At 33.3% G+C, this 14,980-nt stretch overlaps 1 protein-coding gene across 1 annotated transcript; it reads left to right on the forward strand.

Moving 5' to 3' along the window:
- Positions 1-13,177: 13,177 nt before the first annotated feature.
- LOC149375410 (pancreatic lipase-related protein 2-like) lies at positions 13,178-14,585 on the forward strand. The gene has a single exon (XM_089588713.1). It carries the CDS (start codon positions 13,258-13,260, stop codon positions 14,317-14,319), a length of 1,062 nt encoding a protein of 353 aa, XP_089444839.1. The 5' UTR covers positions 13,178-13,257; the 3' UTR covers positions 14,320-14,585.
- Positions 14,586-14,980: the final 395 nt, after the last annotated feature.

Consider the following 14,980-nt stretch of genomic DNA (forward strand, 5'->3'; position numbering starts at 1 on the left):
AAAAGCAATATGTTGTAAATAATTGTATACTACCTACCACTTTCTAATGTAATCTTTATTGAATTAATTCATAAATATAATAAAAATTTACACTGATGATTTTATCTTATTTACTATTACTATGTACCTTATAACATACAAAATATTTTACATTAGTTAGAAATGAAAAAAAAGCGTTGACAATTTTTAGCTTAAATTGCTATTTAACATTGATCTTGAGCAATATTTGTACAAAATATTGCTGATACTTCAAGTTGACGTAAGAATTTAGATAATTTTCGCGCGTCCCTTTGATTTACGTTCCCTCAATCACTCTGCGTGTCGGTAAACTACAAATTACACTAACAAAACCAGGGAATATCAAATATATTTTACATTTTAACGGTCAGTAAGTGTCGCCTTAAGTATCAAAGGGAAAAAAGGAACGCACGTTCAAAAGGAAAAGGGTTGAGAATTGTCATTCTTAAACTAATTGAACAATCGGATCTTTTCAAATATATAACCTCATCAAATTTTTACACGAAATGCATATGCACTGTTGTAGTTCATTTAAACTGATTTTTAGAGTTCGTGGTAAGCTGAAATCGCATGCCTTGAGCAAGTGAAATAAAAATTTCATTAAAAAAATTTGATATTATTAAATGTTGACTTTGACCAAAAGCCTATGTGTGTCAGTGGCGTTTATACTTAATAATTATTTCAGCGTATTCCTAGGCTATTTTTTACCATCTGTTTGTTTTGTACTTGAAAGTGTATTACTCATCTAAAACAGAAAAATAATCATTGTTTCAGATCACCGGTATTGAGAGAAATATGTGATCTGAGGATTTTTTGTTTCTTTCCTTAGGTTGTATATTGTATACGATTTTTCACTTATTTCAACACAGAAAGAAGGAATTTTTATACCGCGAGGCGGGACCAAAGTTTCATTTTTCGAGGCAGTAACGTGAAAATCTCTTATGTAATACATTGATGTGTTTTGTGCAATTAGCAGTCTTATGTCCTTGGCCTCAGCACCAATCTCATCAGACTTAACGTAAGAAGTTTGCGTTACAAAAAATACCAATTATAAAGCCTCTAATGCATTGATTTACTTTTTTTTACAAACAATAACGTTAACAATAATTTATAAGTTATGTTTAAATCATAAATATACATGATTTTTGTTGTGTAATATCAAAATATCTCGAAATATTAAATTTCTATTATTTCCGTGCCGGTGAGATTTCTCCTCGAGGTCCGCGCTCCCTTACACCAAAAACAGTTGGACAGGCCTGTTTAAGGGTCATTACAGTTAGCTTTGTTTTGTTTTGTTAAGATCTTTTATGTTGGATTTCGAGTTTACATAGTTCCAATCAATTGTATACAAATAAGTGGAGCTTTTTAACAATATATTGATAGTACAAATTGATACCTACCCCAAGAAATCAATGCTTATCGATTTACAATTATTATTCAAGTAGTTTTAGGGATAATATAGTTATTTCGATTTGTTTTAAGTTATTCTTGTTGTCAGTTTCGTGTAAAAGTTAGGTTTATGAAAACCACATAAATTATATTGAAAAACTTTGAGGCTTGCTATGGGAGAAGTGTCCTGAAAAGGACCGTCAACAGTTTATGATGTAAGGGAGCGCGGACCTCAAGGAAGAACCCGCCGGCACGGCTCCTCAAAAATAATGTAAATTTATATTTCGAAATCTTATTGATAGTAGACAACAAAGATAATGTTTATTTATGATTCAAATATAACTTATTAATTATCGTTAACGTGAATTTTGTTATAATAAATAAAGTAAGCTTCCGACATCTACTGAAATATGTAGTCCCTCTTCAAGTTGCATGCACGCTCTCGACTGCCCCCGTACATGATACAAATAAACGGCCCGTTTCAGGTCCTCAACACTAAAACTAAATACCTGCCAATGCATGTACTTATGTACATTCCTATGTTCTGAGTGTATTTCGGACCACGAGAAAAAAAAATTTTATAAATCTTTTCAAAATCAGACTATTCTTGCATTAAACGTTTTTGAGCATTGTTTGCTAACGTGTGTAAAAGTTATGGCATTTTGTTCGATGAAAATTGAAATCTTGAATTAATTATAAAACAACCTTGAGAAAAGTTTTGATGGAACAAATACAACGTGAATACTAAAACGAATTTAAGTTATTTTTATTTCATCAAAAAATCAAATATTAATTTGCGCAAGAATTTCAGGATGTATTTGAATTCGGTAAAGTACGGGAAACTCCAGAATAATACAAATCAACTGGACTACGATTGCATAAAAATTTATTTTCTCAAAAATATAAATTATTTTACGAAGTAATTTAAACGTACAATGTAATTATAATAACGTCGATCGATAACAGAATAGAATTGAGGAAAAATATTTTTTATTTAGATCACAATTATGTGACCAGAATGCATATCTTGAAATTGTAGATATACTTTATACAACGGTAAAAAGAAAGGAAAAAAGACGAAACTTAACTAGCGAACATTGAATGTATTAATACTACAAAATAAAAGCGACTTATACTTTTGTTTCATATTGGACCATCACGTAACATGACTGTGTGTATATTCCTTTGATTAAAAACTTATAATTACTATCGTATCAAATTAACAAAGTTTTCTTGCAGATTATAAAAAATTAACAGATCGAGCATAGCTTGAAAGTAAATCGCTTTTTAAATAAACAAATACAATGCCAATCGTTTGTAGCTACTTTTTTTTCAAATAAAGGTACTCTTTGTAGCAAACAAATACATAACTGCTTTTAATGTGTTTAGACATTGTATTAATCCAAAACCGCATGCAAGTGATAAATTGAGTTCGTAAAATATCATTCAATTATTTGCACATAAGTTATTGAAGCTATGAACACTCTTAAAGAATCTAGGGATGCAGTCAATATTTCGGACTCCAAATCATTTCTTACTTCCCAGCCGTTGGTTTTTCTCAAATATGCAACGTAATGACTACCGGAACGAGACTTCGTTGGCGTAAAACCTACGAATCCAACTAAACTGTACGTTTTCTCATGTATTTTTATTTGAAGAGGTAAAAACTGTGCTGTTTGTGTAAAAACACTTGATGATTTCTTGTTTTTAGCAGTTTCTTCGAAAAAGTGTTCTACGTCGAAGACAATAATTGGTCCTGTTTCCCACTTAAGGGAAGCGCGTTTCTTGCATACAATACACCCACTAGTTTGTTCCATAAAGAGCCTTATTAATAATTCACTTAACGAATGGCTATCTATGTTATCTAACCTTGGTACTATTTTTGATTGATAACGATTTTCTCTTGTAAACCCGCACTTGCAAGTGATTTTACCCACAATATCCGAACAACCTTTAATCAATTTGTCGCACAAGGCAACTACGTTCATTTCGCAATCTAAATGTGCTTTATCAAGTTTTCCCAACTTCAGCATGATGCGAGCTCTTTCATGATAAAATAACGTGGAACTATAGTTGTTGGCACAAAACTTTTTTATAAAACTTGAAAATTCATAACTATGAATGTTGAAGTGGTTTGGATGTAGATCAATATGGCTTAAATAATAATCAACAGCATTTTTGACGAATTTACTTTCGTAACACGACAAAATAATTTCAAAATTGCTATCATACGGACACGTGTTGAGTAATTTGTATATCACCCCGTCGACTTCTACCGGAAGTGACAAATTGCCATTTTTTACAAATAAGCGCGAATATTGTAACTCATCAGTTTCGGGTAATACGTCAGCAGACACGTTTAATCGTACTTTTTGCTTATTAACAAATTTGTTAGTTAAATTACAGTTTTCCGTACGTTTTTGGTCAGATTCTTGAATTTCGTCGTCGACATTTTCGAAATTTTTTAATTTTTGAATATTTTTTATCAAGCCTCTCGCGATTTTCATGTCACCATCTAAAAGTTTTATAAATTTTAGAACAAATCTGTTTACAAAAATAGGACGGGTCATATTGTATTCATTTTTTAAAAGACGAAAATAGCATTCAGAAGCTGACGATGACGACACTTTTTTTGATTCTTTATCATACACATTCATCAAGTTAGTCCATACGGGAAATTGACTGAACAGTGTATAGATATAGGGAACAAGCTCTGGACATTAAAAAATATTCGGTTGTGGAAAATTGTCATGTGAATTAATAGAGCACAATAATTAACTTGATCGATTTACTTGTTCTAAATAGCCTAATATATTTACTGGCATATCTTTTGAATCATCTAATACTGAAACATCAATTCCTTCTTCAGTCTCACTAGTTTTTTCTATTTCCTCAATTTCGTTGTGATTGAAAGATTCAATTTTACTTATTAAGAAATTTTTTCTCGCATAACACTCTGAACCCAGTTCACATAAATAGCTTTGACAAATTATAAAAATGCTAGACAAAACGTACTCGAATACTTCAAAACTTTCTAACTCTAAGCAAAATGCTATAATTCTCGTATAAAAATCTTTGACGTGCCAATCTTTTTTCGCAAAACAATTCCATCTTGTGACGTTTTTCACCAGATGATTTCGATCACGTCTAACTTGGCAACGCGGCAAATTTTCATAAGCTTCCTCTTTTATAAGGATATGACAGTTGTCAAGATACGAGTTGTATGAGCAGTCGTTGTACGCTAAACATATCGCGTTTAATAAAGCAAGGGAACAATCGCATACAATTCTTTTTGGGATTGGCGCTTTAATATTAATTAAACATTCTAAGAACAACGTTAATGTATTAACATTTTGGGAATCTGTTAACATTTGAGCAACGGGAAAAATTTTATTGTGAAATCTTACGACTATCACGTATAAGCATATATCGCGTGAGATCAAATTTTCTGAAATAACAACTTTTTTTACAAAACTACCTGACCCGTCTATAGAAAATTCAACATCGTCAAGGTCACTCACCTCTTTCCAAAATTTTTGCTGCTCTTTTGACGAAAAAATTAATATGAAAGGTATGGTTGATAAGAAAACAATATTCGGGGTATCATTTCTCATAATCATAAGCGATTCCAGAGGTTTCCCAGGAAAATTTTGTATGCCAAGATCTGCATCAATAACTTTTTGACGAGCTTTTCTATAAACTGGAGAGTTAGTGACAGTAGCAGGAATAACATCTGATGTGTCCATTAAATTATCAGCCTCTCTTGCTTTAAATAACCGGGGTTTAACATATTTCAGGACCTTCTTTGCTTCCGTCCGCCGGTCCCTTGCTAAAAATCTTTTTTTTGTATGTGGTATTTTAGATGTATCTGTGGTTTTAAAGTGCATAGTCACTTCTGTTTCACTTTCCGTGGGTTCATTTTAACAATATCCACTGAATTTGATTCCACATTCCACGCATTTTCCGTAAAATTCCAGGAATGGAAAACCACTTGTTCTAAAAATTTGATGCTTCTTAAATGAATAAGCACACTGAACTTTTTTAGCTTTCCAAACTTTTTCATTTATTACGTCTGTCCATCCTCGCTGAAGAACATTATATACTCTGTCATCTCTGTACACTTTCGAGCAAGGCTTAATAGTATTCCATTCATCATTAGTAAGTTGAATGTTAAATTCAAGTGCATTTGCGTCATTATTATGAGAATTGCCAGAAATACCAAAAGAAATGTCATTGTCACTCTCATAGTCAGATGAGGATTCTTCCATTTCTAAATATCTTGACTCTTAGAAGCGTCATTACAATATAACTTTTTTTCACTCGACATTTAGAATAATTTAAAAAAAAATGCTCACTTACACTGGTCTTGTATTAAAATTGTTTTTCAGTAGCACCGTAGTATTTTAGATACGCACAAGATATTTTATAATTATGGAGCTAATATCTTCACCACATAATAGTGTACTAATAAAGTAATAGGAACGTAATAATAAGATATTGTTTGTCTTCGACAAAAAATGTAAGTAAATACTATTGTACATCTTGAAAAATAGTCATGGCACGGGCTGATGGTTTTGTTGTTGCATCGGATGTCACGTACGAAAAATGATATTCCGCCAAGACAATATTTATCAATGCTTCCAGCGGTGAAATTGTAATTAATACTAAAATATTAGGAATAAAGTAGAAAAATTAATTTTTTTTATATTTATAATCCAAAAAACAACGAAAATTACCTTAGTAAATCATTCACTGACGGTATCGTAAGATAATAGTTTTTTCCTCTGAGTGCGTATTTTTACGAGGATATATTTTTGATAAATAAAACGTTCAAATTATATGAAGATCAAAAGAAAAAAGAAAAAAATGTGTCTTCTGTACTTCATTAGCTAAGCCAAACTAGATTTACATAGAGTAGAGACAATTTTTTGATAAACTGAACAAAACATGCTCCAACTGGCATTTGTTTGGACGCGTGCAAACAAATTTTAGAAATCAAAAATTTGTGTTGCTAACCGCGAAAAAAACGCCACCTACAATTTGTGCGCGGGAAAATCAAACGAATGTTTATACTTCTACCTCATTCCAAAATAATTAACTGTAGATTTTTTAACAGATTTAACATGATAGCAACATCAGTAATACTTGAAAAATTTTAATTCCAATCAAACATTACATAGCTAAGCCACGGGTTTTTCAATTTATATATTCATACGTACAAGCACTCCCACATACACACACACACACACACACACATCTTTTATTCTCAGTTTTGTATATAACGACTACTTTATTACTTGTTATTTCGATAACATGTAGATAAAAGAGTATAATAAATATAATTGATGTTAGCAAATCAAGTCAGAATGGAATTATTTACCCAGATTTAATATAAGGATCAACAAATGAATTTATACGCAATAAATATTAATATTGGTAAGAACTAAATTTATTGTTTTATATGTACATACGTTTACACATACTATTTACAGCTTCCATTATAACATTATGAATATATTGAATATGAATTACTAAGGAAAACATAAGTTAACAGAACCCATTTTTTTAAATAAGTGTTTATAATTGTCTCAATATATTACTTTTACTGCAACAATAAAACGTAACATAAAAATAATAATAATGACTAGCTTAATGTTTTCTTGAATTATAAAAACGATAATGCATAACTTGCATAAGGCAGGTTTTCTCTGTTTAAATGTCTGCATTTGAGAATCAATTCTTTTCTCTTAAAATCAAAAACTAGTAATTGAGATAAAACTTGCAGCATTTGGTCTGGGTCAACTGATGGCTTCGATAGCATTTTGTAATTAACAGGCAATGCCAGTATACATGAGAGACCAAAGCCTGTCTAACACGATTTTTGTCATTAAAAATGTGATATTATTTATCAAAAATAACTTATTTTGTATACCACCTCCAGATTCAGTGCAAGCTTCTGTTCTTAACATGAGTCTGTCGAAAAGAGGCAAAAATCACTTGACGCATGAGCTTGAAAAAGAAGGAAAAAAAAAAAAAAAAACAAGTTATAAAGCTGAGATTTCTTAATCATTGAATTTTTCAGAACTTAGCTGTCTTAGTTGTATTATTAGTAAATTATTCGTATACTTACAATGGGTTCTGATGAGATGTTCATACTCAATACGACACATATATGTACTAAAATCCTTGTTTGAGTGAAGAAGTCACCGAAGCTGTGAAAAACATGATTAACATGCCAAGGTAAAGTATTTCATTGTCTGAAAAAAAAAATTTAATCAAATATAATCAAACAAGCCAATGGAAAAAGTAGTAAGAGTTAGTGTAAGGATGAATTACTTACTAGATGTAGTGGCTTCAGTTCTGATGACACAGTAGGCTTATTACTACAGCCAACGATGACATGCAAAAGGAGCAAGATCTTACATCAACCATGATGCTTTTTACACCAGACTCTCTTGAGAAGTGAAATAGAATAAGGAGTCAAGACTTTCAGACAAAGAAAATGCACAAAAACCAATAAATTACATGACCCTTACCGTTACAAAGTGTAGCCTTGCAACCTTGATGTGTGATCAGATAATGGCCTACGATAAATGAAACAAATTACACAAAAAAATTTCACTTGTTTGATGTTATATATCAGCTTTACACTCACTGCGTGTCAAGATTCCATGACGAGACTTGAGTAGAAACCTCATTAGGATGCCTTTAAATACTCTAGTGTTCCAAAGATGTTTAAACAAAACTCTGCAGGAATGTTTTAATCAAGACTGTGCTGGCATAGTTCATGGCTAGTTCCATTATATCAACTGCACACGACTAAAACACTTGTAAAGGCACACGCTTGTCAATTAAACATTGCAAATATATGCTTCTTGACACTAAATTTCACTTTTACACTTGATTGTGGAAGTATATACTGTAGCACGAAGCAGAAGCAGACCCGTACGAATACGTTTGTTTTGATTCGAGGTTGGGTTAGGTAAGGTTCGAAGTAGTCCGCGGGGTGTATCGGTTTTTTTATGATTGCACGCCAAAAAACGATTGTGCGTAAAAAAGACCATCGGGTGCTGATTGCGCGTAAAAAAATCTATCAATTTATGTGTATGTGGTCAGGAAAAAATCATCATTTGACGTTGTTTGACGCGTGTTTCCAATACAACGGCACCCGAACTGTTTTAATCCATTATTTTAACAATTTCGTTTGCGCGTTGACCATTCGGGCCTAATTTTGTTAATTTTTTTACGCGCAATCGATTTGTCAAAACGTTAGTACATTTTTTAATCATGGGGTGCCAGATTCACAATGCTCCTTTCGACGCTGAGTACGGCTTTGAAGTGCCTTTGAGAGCATAGGTGTTGGTGACGAGGTGTACAACTCTATAGAGCGGGAAAATATGAATTTTCTCAACTGATTACGGAAACTCATTTAGATTTGATCTTGAAAAATAGGGTATACTGCGTAAGAGAGCATATGCGGTATAAATGCCTAGTATATATCCTTATCATTAATATAGAATGATCACCTTTGATCTCTGGGAGATGATTTACGGAAGACCTGGAACAATAGTGCCATCATGCCACGAGGGTAGGGGGGCTTTCACGGGAAAGTTGAAGATTAATTTGCTGATATTCAAGTAAAAGCAAATATTGTGTAAAAGGCCGAAAAATTTTTGAAACCAAGTACGGCTCTAGTTGTGTTAAATGAAAAAGTATAAACAAAAAAAAATACATTCCAAGTAACTTGAACTACTCCAGTCGCATACCTTGGACGGTTATCTTCTTACTTAATTAATGTATCGTTCTCGATTACGAAAAATACATTTGTGTTCAACTTGTTGGTACTCGACAATTTATCAATAACATGTTACGAAAAAAATGACACAACATATTTTAAGGCATCTAGTTTCCTATGGACAAAACCAAATAGTGTAAGTACTTTTCAGTATCAGAAAAAAAAATATAAAATAAACATAATAGCAAGTTTACAATACTTAAAATTTACGTATGTAGGGTTTATGATTCAAATGAGACTGATGAAATCAAATGTACAATTGTGGGCTAAACTTACGAATGAACCGCTTGAAGCGTTCCTCAACCATGTATATGACGAAGGGTAGATGAAAGAGGCAGCAGTATGATATAAATACACACACCAAGTTCCAAATTTTTTATATAATACTCGCAATCTCGGGCGGCCCATACTCGCATACGCATTTACTTGCAATTGTGTATCCACTTATACGCATGTGCTACGTATATACATGCTTTTTCGTATCGCATTACTGCAACACAAGGGGTGTACTTATACATGTACATGCAGTGCATCGAGCTGTTACCCGCAATCTCGTGGCCGGCGGTATCAATGTCGGCGGCCCGTATGTAACTCAATCCCCGGAAAATCTGCAGGAAAAGCCCGTGAAATACGAGGCTCCTTCGAGGCTCCGTTGTAATTCACTCTATCTTCTAAACGTACATAAGTAGACGAGGTATGCTTGAGAGAGGCTGTGGAAATTGCCGCCCTGCACATTTATCACTTGGACAATGCTTTTGCAGGACAAAATATTGCTTTCAACATTTGGATTCTAAGGTGCTATAACATAAAATTTTTTGGATTTTTTTTTTATTACTTACTTTCTTTTTTTTTTAAGGGCAACTTAAGAAATGTTTAACATGATTGGTCCCTACTTATAGGATAGCTTTTTTAAATACTTTTTTACGATGATAAATTTTATACATGCGATATATTTTAAACATATGAATCACGAAACAAGGGTGTCACCTTCTCTGAAACTTGTGTTCAAACTTTTTTCCTCATGTTGTATGATATTACGAGTAAAACAAGCTTAATTTTAAAAGGTGTGCTTCAAAAAAAATTTTGAGGCACATTTGAGGCACACCAGGAAAAACACAGGATATTTTTTGTGAATTTTCTCATATAAATAGAAGCCTTTTTTTGAATATCATATGTATGATCACAATAAAAAAAAAGAATGTAAAAATTAAACTAGAAAGAAGCTTTATTTTTTATTGGTAAACTACGCCAGACTTTCGTTTGGAATCGTTGAGTTGTAGCTACCATAGTTTTTATGAATGCTGTAACTCAAATATTGATTCTTTTTGAAGACATTTTTTTTTATATCATAGTGCGCGTTGACCATCATCTTGGGTATCTGAATTTTAACAGTGCCACACTCGTTTAACAGTGACATTAGATATTACAATACAGGAAGTTGTATTTTTTATAGTATGATTGCAGATACACTACATCACTACAATTACAACTATCACGTGGTTTTTAAACATGATAATACTTTCTACTCAGTTACAAAATTTGGCGAAATTTTTTGGTAATTTAAATGGCGAGTGCTGGCTGTGTTTGGTGACTGTACAGGCTAGTAATGGTGGCATCAGTTGGACACACCCTGGTCACACTGATTTGTTCCATTATAAGTAAGTTTTCCACACAGTTTAAATAAAAAATAAATATTGAGAATCAAGTAATTTATAGAGGTTTGTAGGTCAATAAATCAATTTATATATAAATAGCCCTGCTCCATTGAAATTTCGGTTGCTGATACCGAGTTTTATCGAGTACTATTTTTTTTTTAACATCAGTGATTAAACGGCACTTGCACGTGTTAAGGCCATTGCAACATTTGCAGCCACCTATAACAAATAAACGTAATATACGATTTTTAAACATTGTTCACAAAAAATGGCGAGGTATATTTATCAATTCGTAAATATATTATTTAGTGCAAATTATTAGCATTCCTCACGAGCACACACGGTACATTTTCCATTTGCCATTTTCGAAATTTTTTTTTAGTCTTGACGTTGTTCAAATCACAACTTGCTCCTGTTTCTCTGCCACTGTACTGCACTTTGAGACTAGTAACACACTTCGCATACAATTATTTTAATTAATTACCGTTCCTAGTACTATGTAGAAAATATTAAGCTGTTCAACTAATGAAAGTTTTTAGGATTTATGTATTGCCAATAAGGTAATGAGCTATCCAATTAAGAGAAAAATTTTGTCAGACTTTTGCTATCACATTTTCTTCTATAGTGACTATTTCTGTGTGTAGAAGCAACACACCTGATGTTTAAAGCTATACAAGAACTCATCATTTCTTAGTTTCCCAAAAGGGAGTATCATTTCAAATGCATCCCTTTATTCGTTACGTGACTAGTTTCAGTTGATTAAAAGACTGCAAATTGAATGAAATTTGTTGGAACAAATAATGTCAGTGAATCGGAAGTACGACCAGTACATCAGTAAATTTTTATTTCATTATTCCACTTTTAACACTAATTAAATAATTCTCCTGCACAAGCATACATAAAAAGCTCAGCAAAGCCCGTGTAATGAATAATTATCGAAATTATTCCAGATCAATTTCAAAAATATTTTAAACGTGAAACCAGTAGTTCATTAAATTAATCGTTAAAATCAGAGCTTCGAAAGTAATTATTTATATTACTTCTAATTTATCTACCAATATTTTCAGGTAGTGTAACGAAATGGATTCTTAGGAGCTATTTTATGACATATGGTTTAAAAAATACGTTTGTACTTTCCCTTAACAAATCGAGCAATCTCTGCTATGAGTCTGTGTAATAATAACATGTTGTACTATGTAACATAATGACAAATAATATTTCTAAATGTGTCAGTTTTCACACAATTGCAATTATGTCCGTTGTAGTTCCTACACATTCAAATTCTAAAAAAAAAAAGAGGATGCTACTTACCATTAATGTAAATAGTTCTACTGAGATATAATCTCAACAATAGTTTAATCACCATTCCGTGACAATTTTATACTCAAAATGCCACAAATCAGTTACTCACATCGTAAAAGCTATAAGTTACTTCATCCATAATAAATACATTGCAACAGAACTTTATCACACTTTTCAGTGAAAGTTTGTTGAAAATCGAATTCTTAGAAAACGCATAATATTTCAAGATAACGAACCCTCACAACCTGAATTTTTTTGAAACTCTTTAAATTTAAGCTTGAAAGAATCGAAGTGAACTTAATACATTTGCGTTGAATATGTAATAAATATTGTGGCTCAAGCATCTTTGTTTCAGAAATTTTGAATTAGTATTTGATTATTAGTATTTAGAATTAGTCCAGGATGTATCAATTATTTTTTTAGAATTAGAAAACTCTTAAGTAGTTCAGTTTCCCAGTAATTCCAGTTTAAGTTTCTTTTTATGAGGCGTTGCAGTATGTGTCTCGTGTGAGTACGATACATGCGTTTGTATGTTCATTTTTCATAATTCCCTGATAGGTAGATTTTTTGAAATCATAGAAAGTGAAAATGTAAATTATAAAAACGCACACAATCAAAACTTTTCGTTTAAATTGAATTTTCGAATAAACTTGGTTTTACCGTAACTAATCATTCGTTTATCGATGCATCCAAACGTTGAGGTTCAGTTAAAAGAGAAAATTTTTTTTCTTGAATTCAAACTCAATTCAATTCGATCGTCATTTTTTTCAAGGGAATGAAGCTTCTGTTAAATGGTAAAAAAAACTTCATTTAAGATGTCATCCGATGAGACATAAGGTTTTCAAAATACCCCACCTGGCCAGTATCTCCTCACTCTCTCTTGATTCACCTAGAAAAACATTACGTCCACTTAAAAATGCTACTTATTTTAATGACTATTTAATTACAAGTTTAGTTATGGCTAGGCATATGAGAGCTTATATTGTCCCTTTGTTACAGTACTGCCGAACGAGTGGATATGAAAGAGTTCCACTTACAGAAGACAACAGTAGAAGTACGAGTAGTTGTGTTAAGAATAACCGAAAGTGCAAAAACAGAATGAGATGGAAGTGCAAGTTAGGTGCCCGAAGACTGGCGCTGTATTTCAGCTGTACTGTTTTGTTAGGTTATATTATTATCACGATACAGCTGACTTCATCCGGAGAAGGTGGATATAATCACGAAGTGAACGTGGGGACGAGGGAATCCATCATTGGACCTTCTTTGGTGAAAATGAACCAGACCTGCCCAGACGAAGACGTGACTTTTCATCTGTACACTCAAAGCAATGGTGTCGATGCACAAGAAATCACGGTGAACGACATGGACGCGAATCTAAAAGACGGTAACTTTGATCCCACGAGCCCTACGAAAATCATAGTGCATGGTTACAACTCAGGCCCAAATCTAACTTCGCTGTGTGAGATGCGTTCTGCGTACCTGACGAGGTCATCGGTGAACGTCATCTTCGTGGACTGGAGCCGATTAGCCAACGGGCCCTATTACTTCGCAGCCGTGCACAACGTACCCCACGTGGGTGTATGTCTCGCCCAGGTGATAAGTCGACTGAGGAACCGTGGCAACGAGAACATCCATGTGATTGGCTTCTCTCTGGGCGCCCATGTGCCCGCCTACAGTGCCAACTACCTGCGGCCCTACAAGTTACCTAGGATCACAGGATTGGACCCTGCGATGCCCTTATTCGTCACAGCGAGTGAAGATGAGAAGCTGGACTCGAGTGACGCTCAGTTCGTCGATGTCTTTCACACAAATGCCTTGGTTCAGGGTAAAGTTGAGGCAGTTGGTCACGTGGACTTTTACATGAATGGTGGCTTCAAACAGCCGGGCTGCTGGGAGGAGGGTAACTATTTCAGTTGCAATCATGAACGGGCAGCGATGTATTATGCCGAATCAATTGATACGGAGGTGGGTTTTTGGGGCTGGCAGTGTTCAGGATTTTTGTCTTTTTTCTTAGGACGCTGTCCATATAAGGGTCCACTCGTATTAGCTGGTGACCGAGTAGATACGAATCTCCGTGGATGCTACTTTGTGGAGACTCAGTCCGAATTCCCCTTTGCCAAGGGTTACGAATTCAGCGAAACATCTGAGGCTGTTCATTGAACTGATGATCTTTCTTGAGAATCAAGATCTAATTCATATGGAAAAATAATTTTCCCACCATGGACGCTTTTGAGGGTCGGGTGTGCTTTCGGTAGGAAACGATGGCACTTTTGTAACGAAAGCTATTATTTAAACAACTTGTACAGCGTTTAAGATAAATTAAAGCTTCAGCTTGACTTTTGCTCACTTGTACATTAAATCGAGACTTCAAGTCTTATTGTTGCCTTACATTTTGATAATTGAAAGAAGTATTCGTTGTACAACTCCTTGAGAAGCATTTTAAAATTAAGAAGTAAATAAACATGTTGATGTTACATATGCATATGTATATATTTGTAAATTTATAATTGTACTTGTAAGCTTTTGTTTGCTGTGAGCATGAACAATGTATTGTCTATTGTGTCGGAATCACGCGACATTCGTGACCAACTATTTCGTATCGTACAAAATGACACTGATTATATAGTTTTACAGAAAAATTAAAATTTAATTGTAAAATTTGTTTTACATTGTAGCTTTGTACTAAGAACTATAATAAGTGTTATATTTTTTGTAGAGTAAACAATCTCAGATAGTGTGATTATTTTGTGGATGGTATTAATAAGACGGTACATTGATGCTTCTGGTTGCTTACAATTATTAAGCTTAGATGTACCCTCTA

Source organism: Copidosoma floridanum, unplaced genomic scaffold, assembly GCF_036245765.1.
Source record: "Copidosoma floridanum isolate Cflo_tuat_1 unplaced genomic scaffold, Cflo_Japanese_pri ptg000007l, whole genome shotgun sequence".
Lineage (NCBI taxonomy): Eukaryota > Metazoa > Arthropoda > Insecta > Hymenoptera > Encyrtidae > Copidosoma > Copidosoma floridanum.

Coding starts and splice junctions, on each gene's coding strand:
- LOC149375410 (XM_089588713.1), top strand. CDS start 13,258: ATGAGATGGAAGTGCAAGTTAGGTGCCCGAAGACTGGCGCTGTATTTC.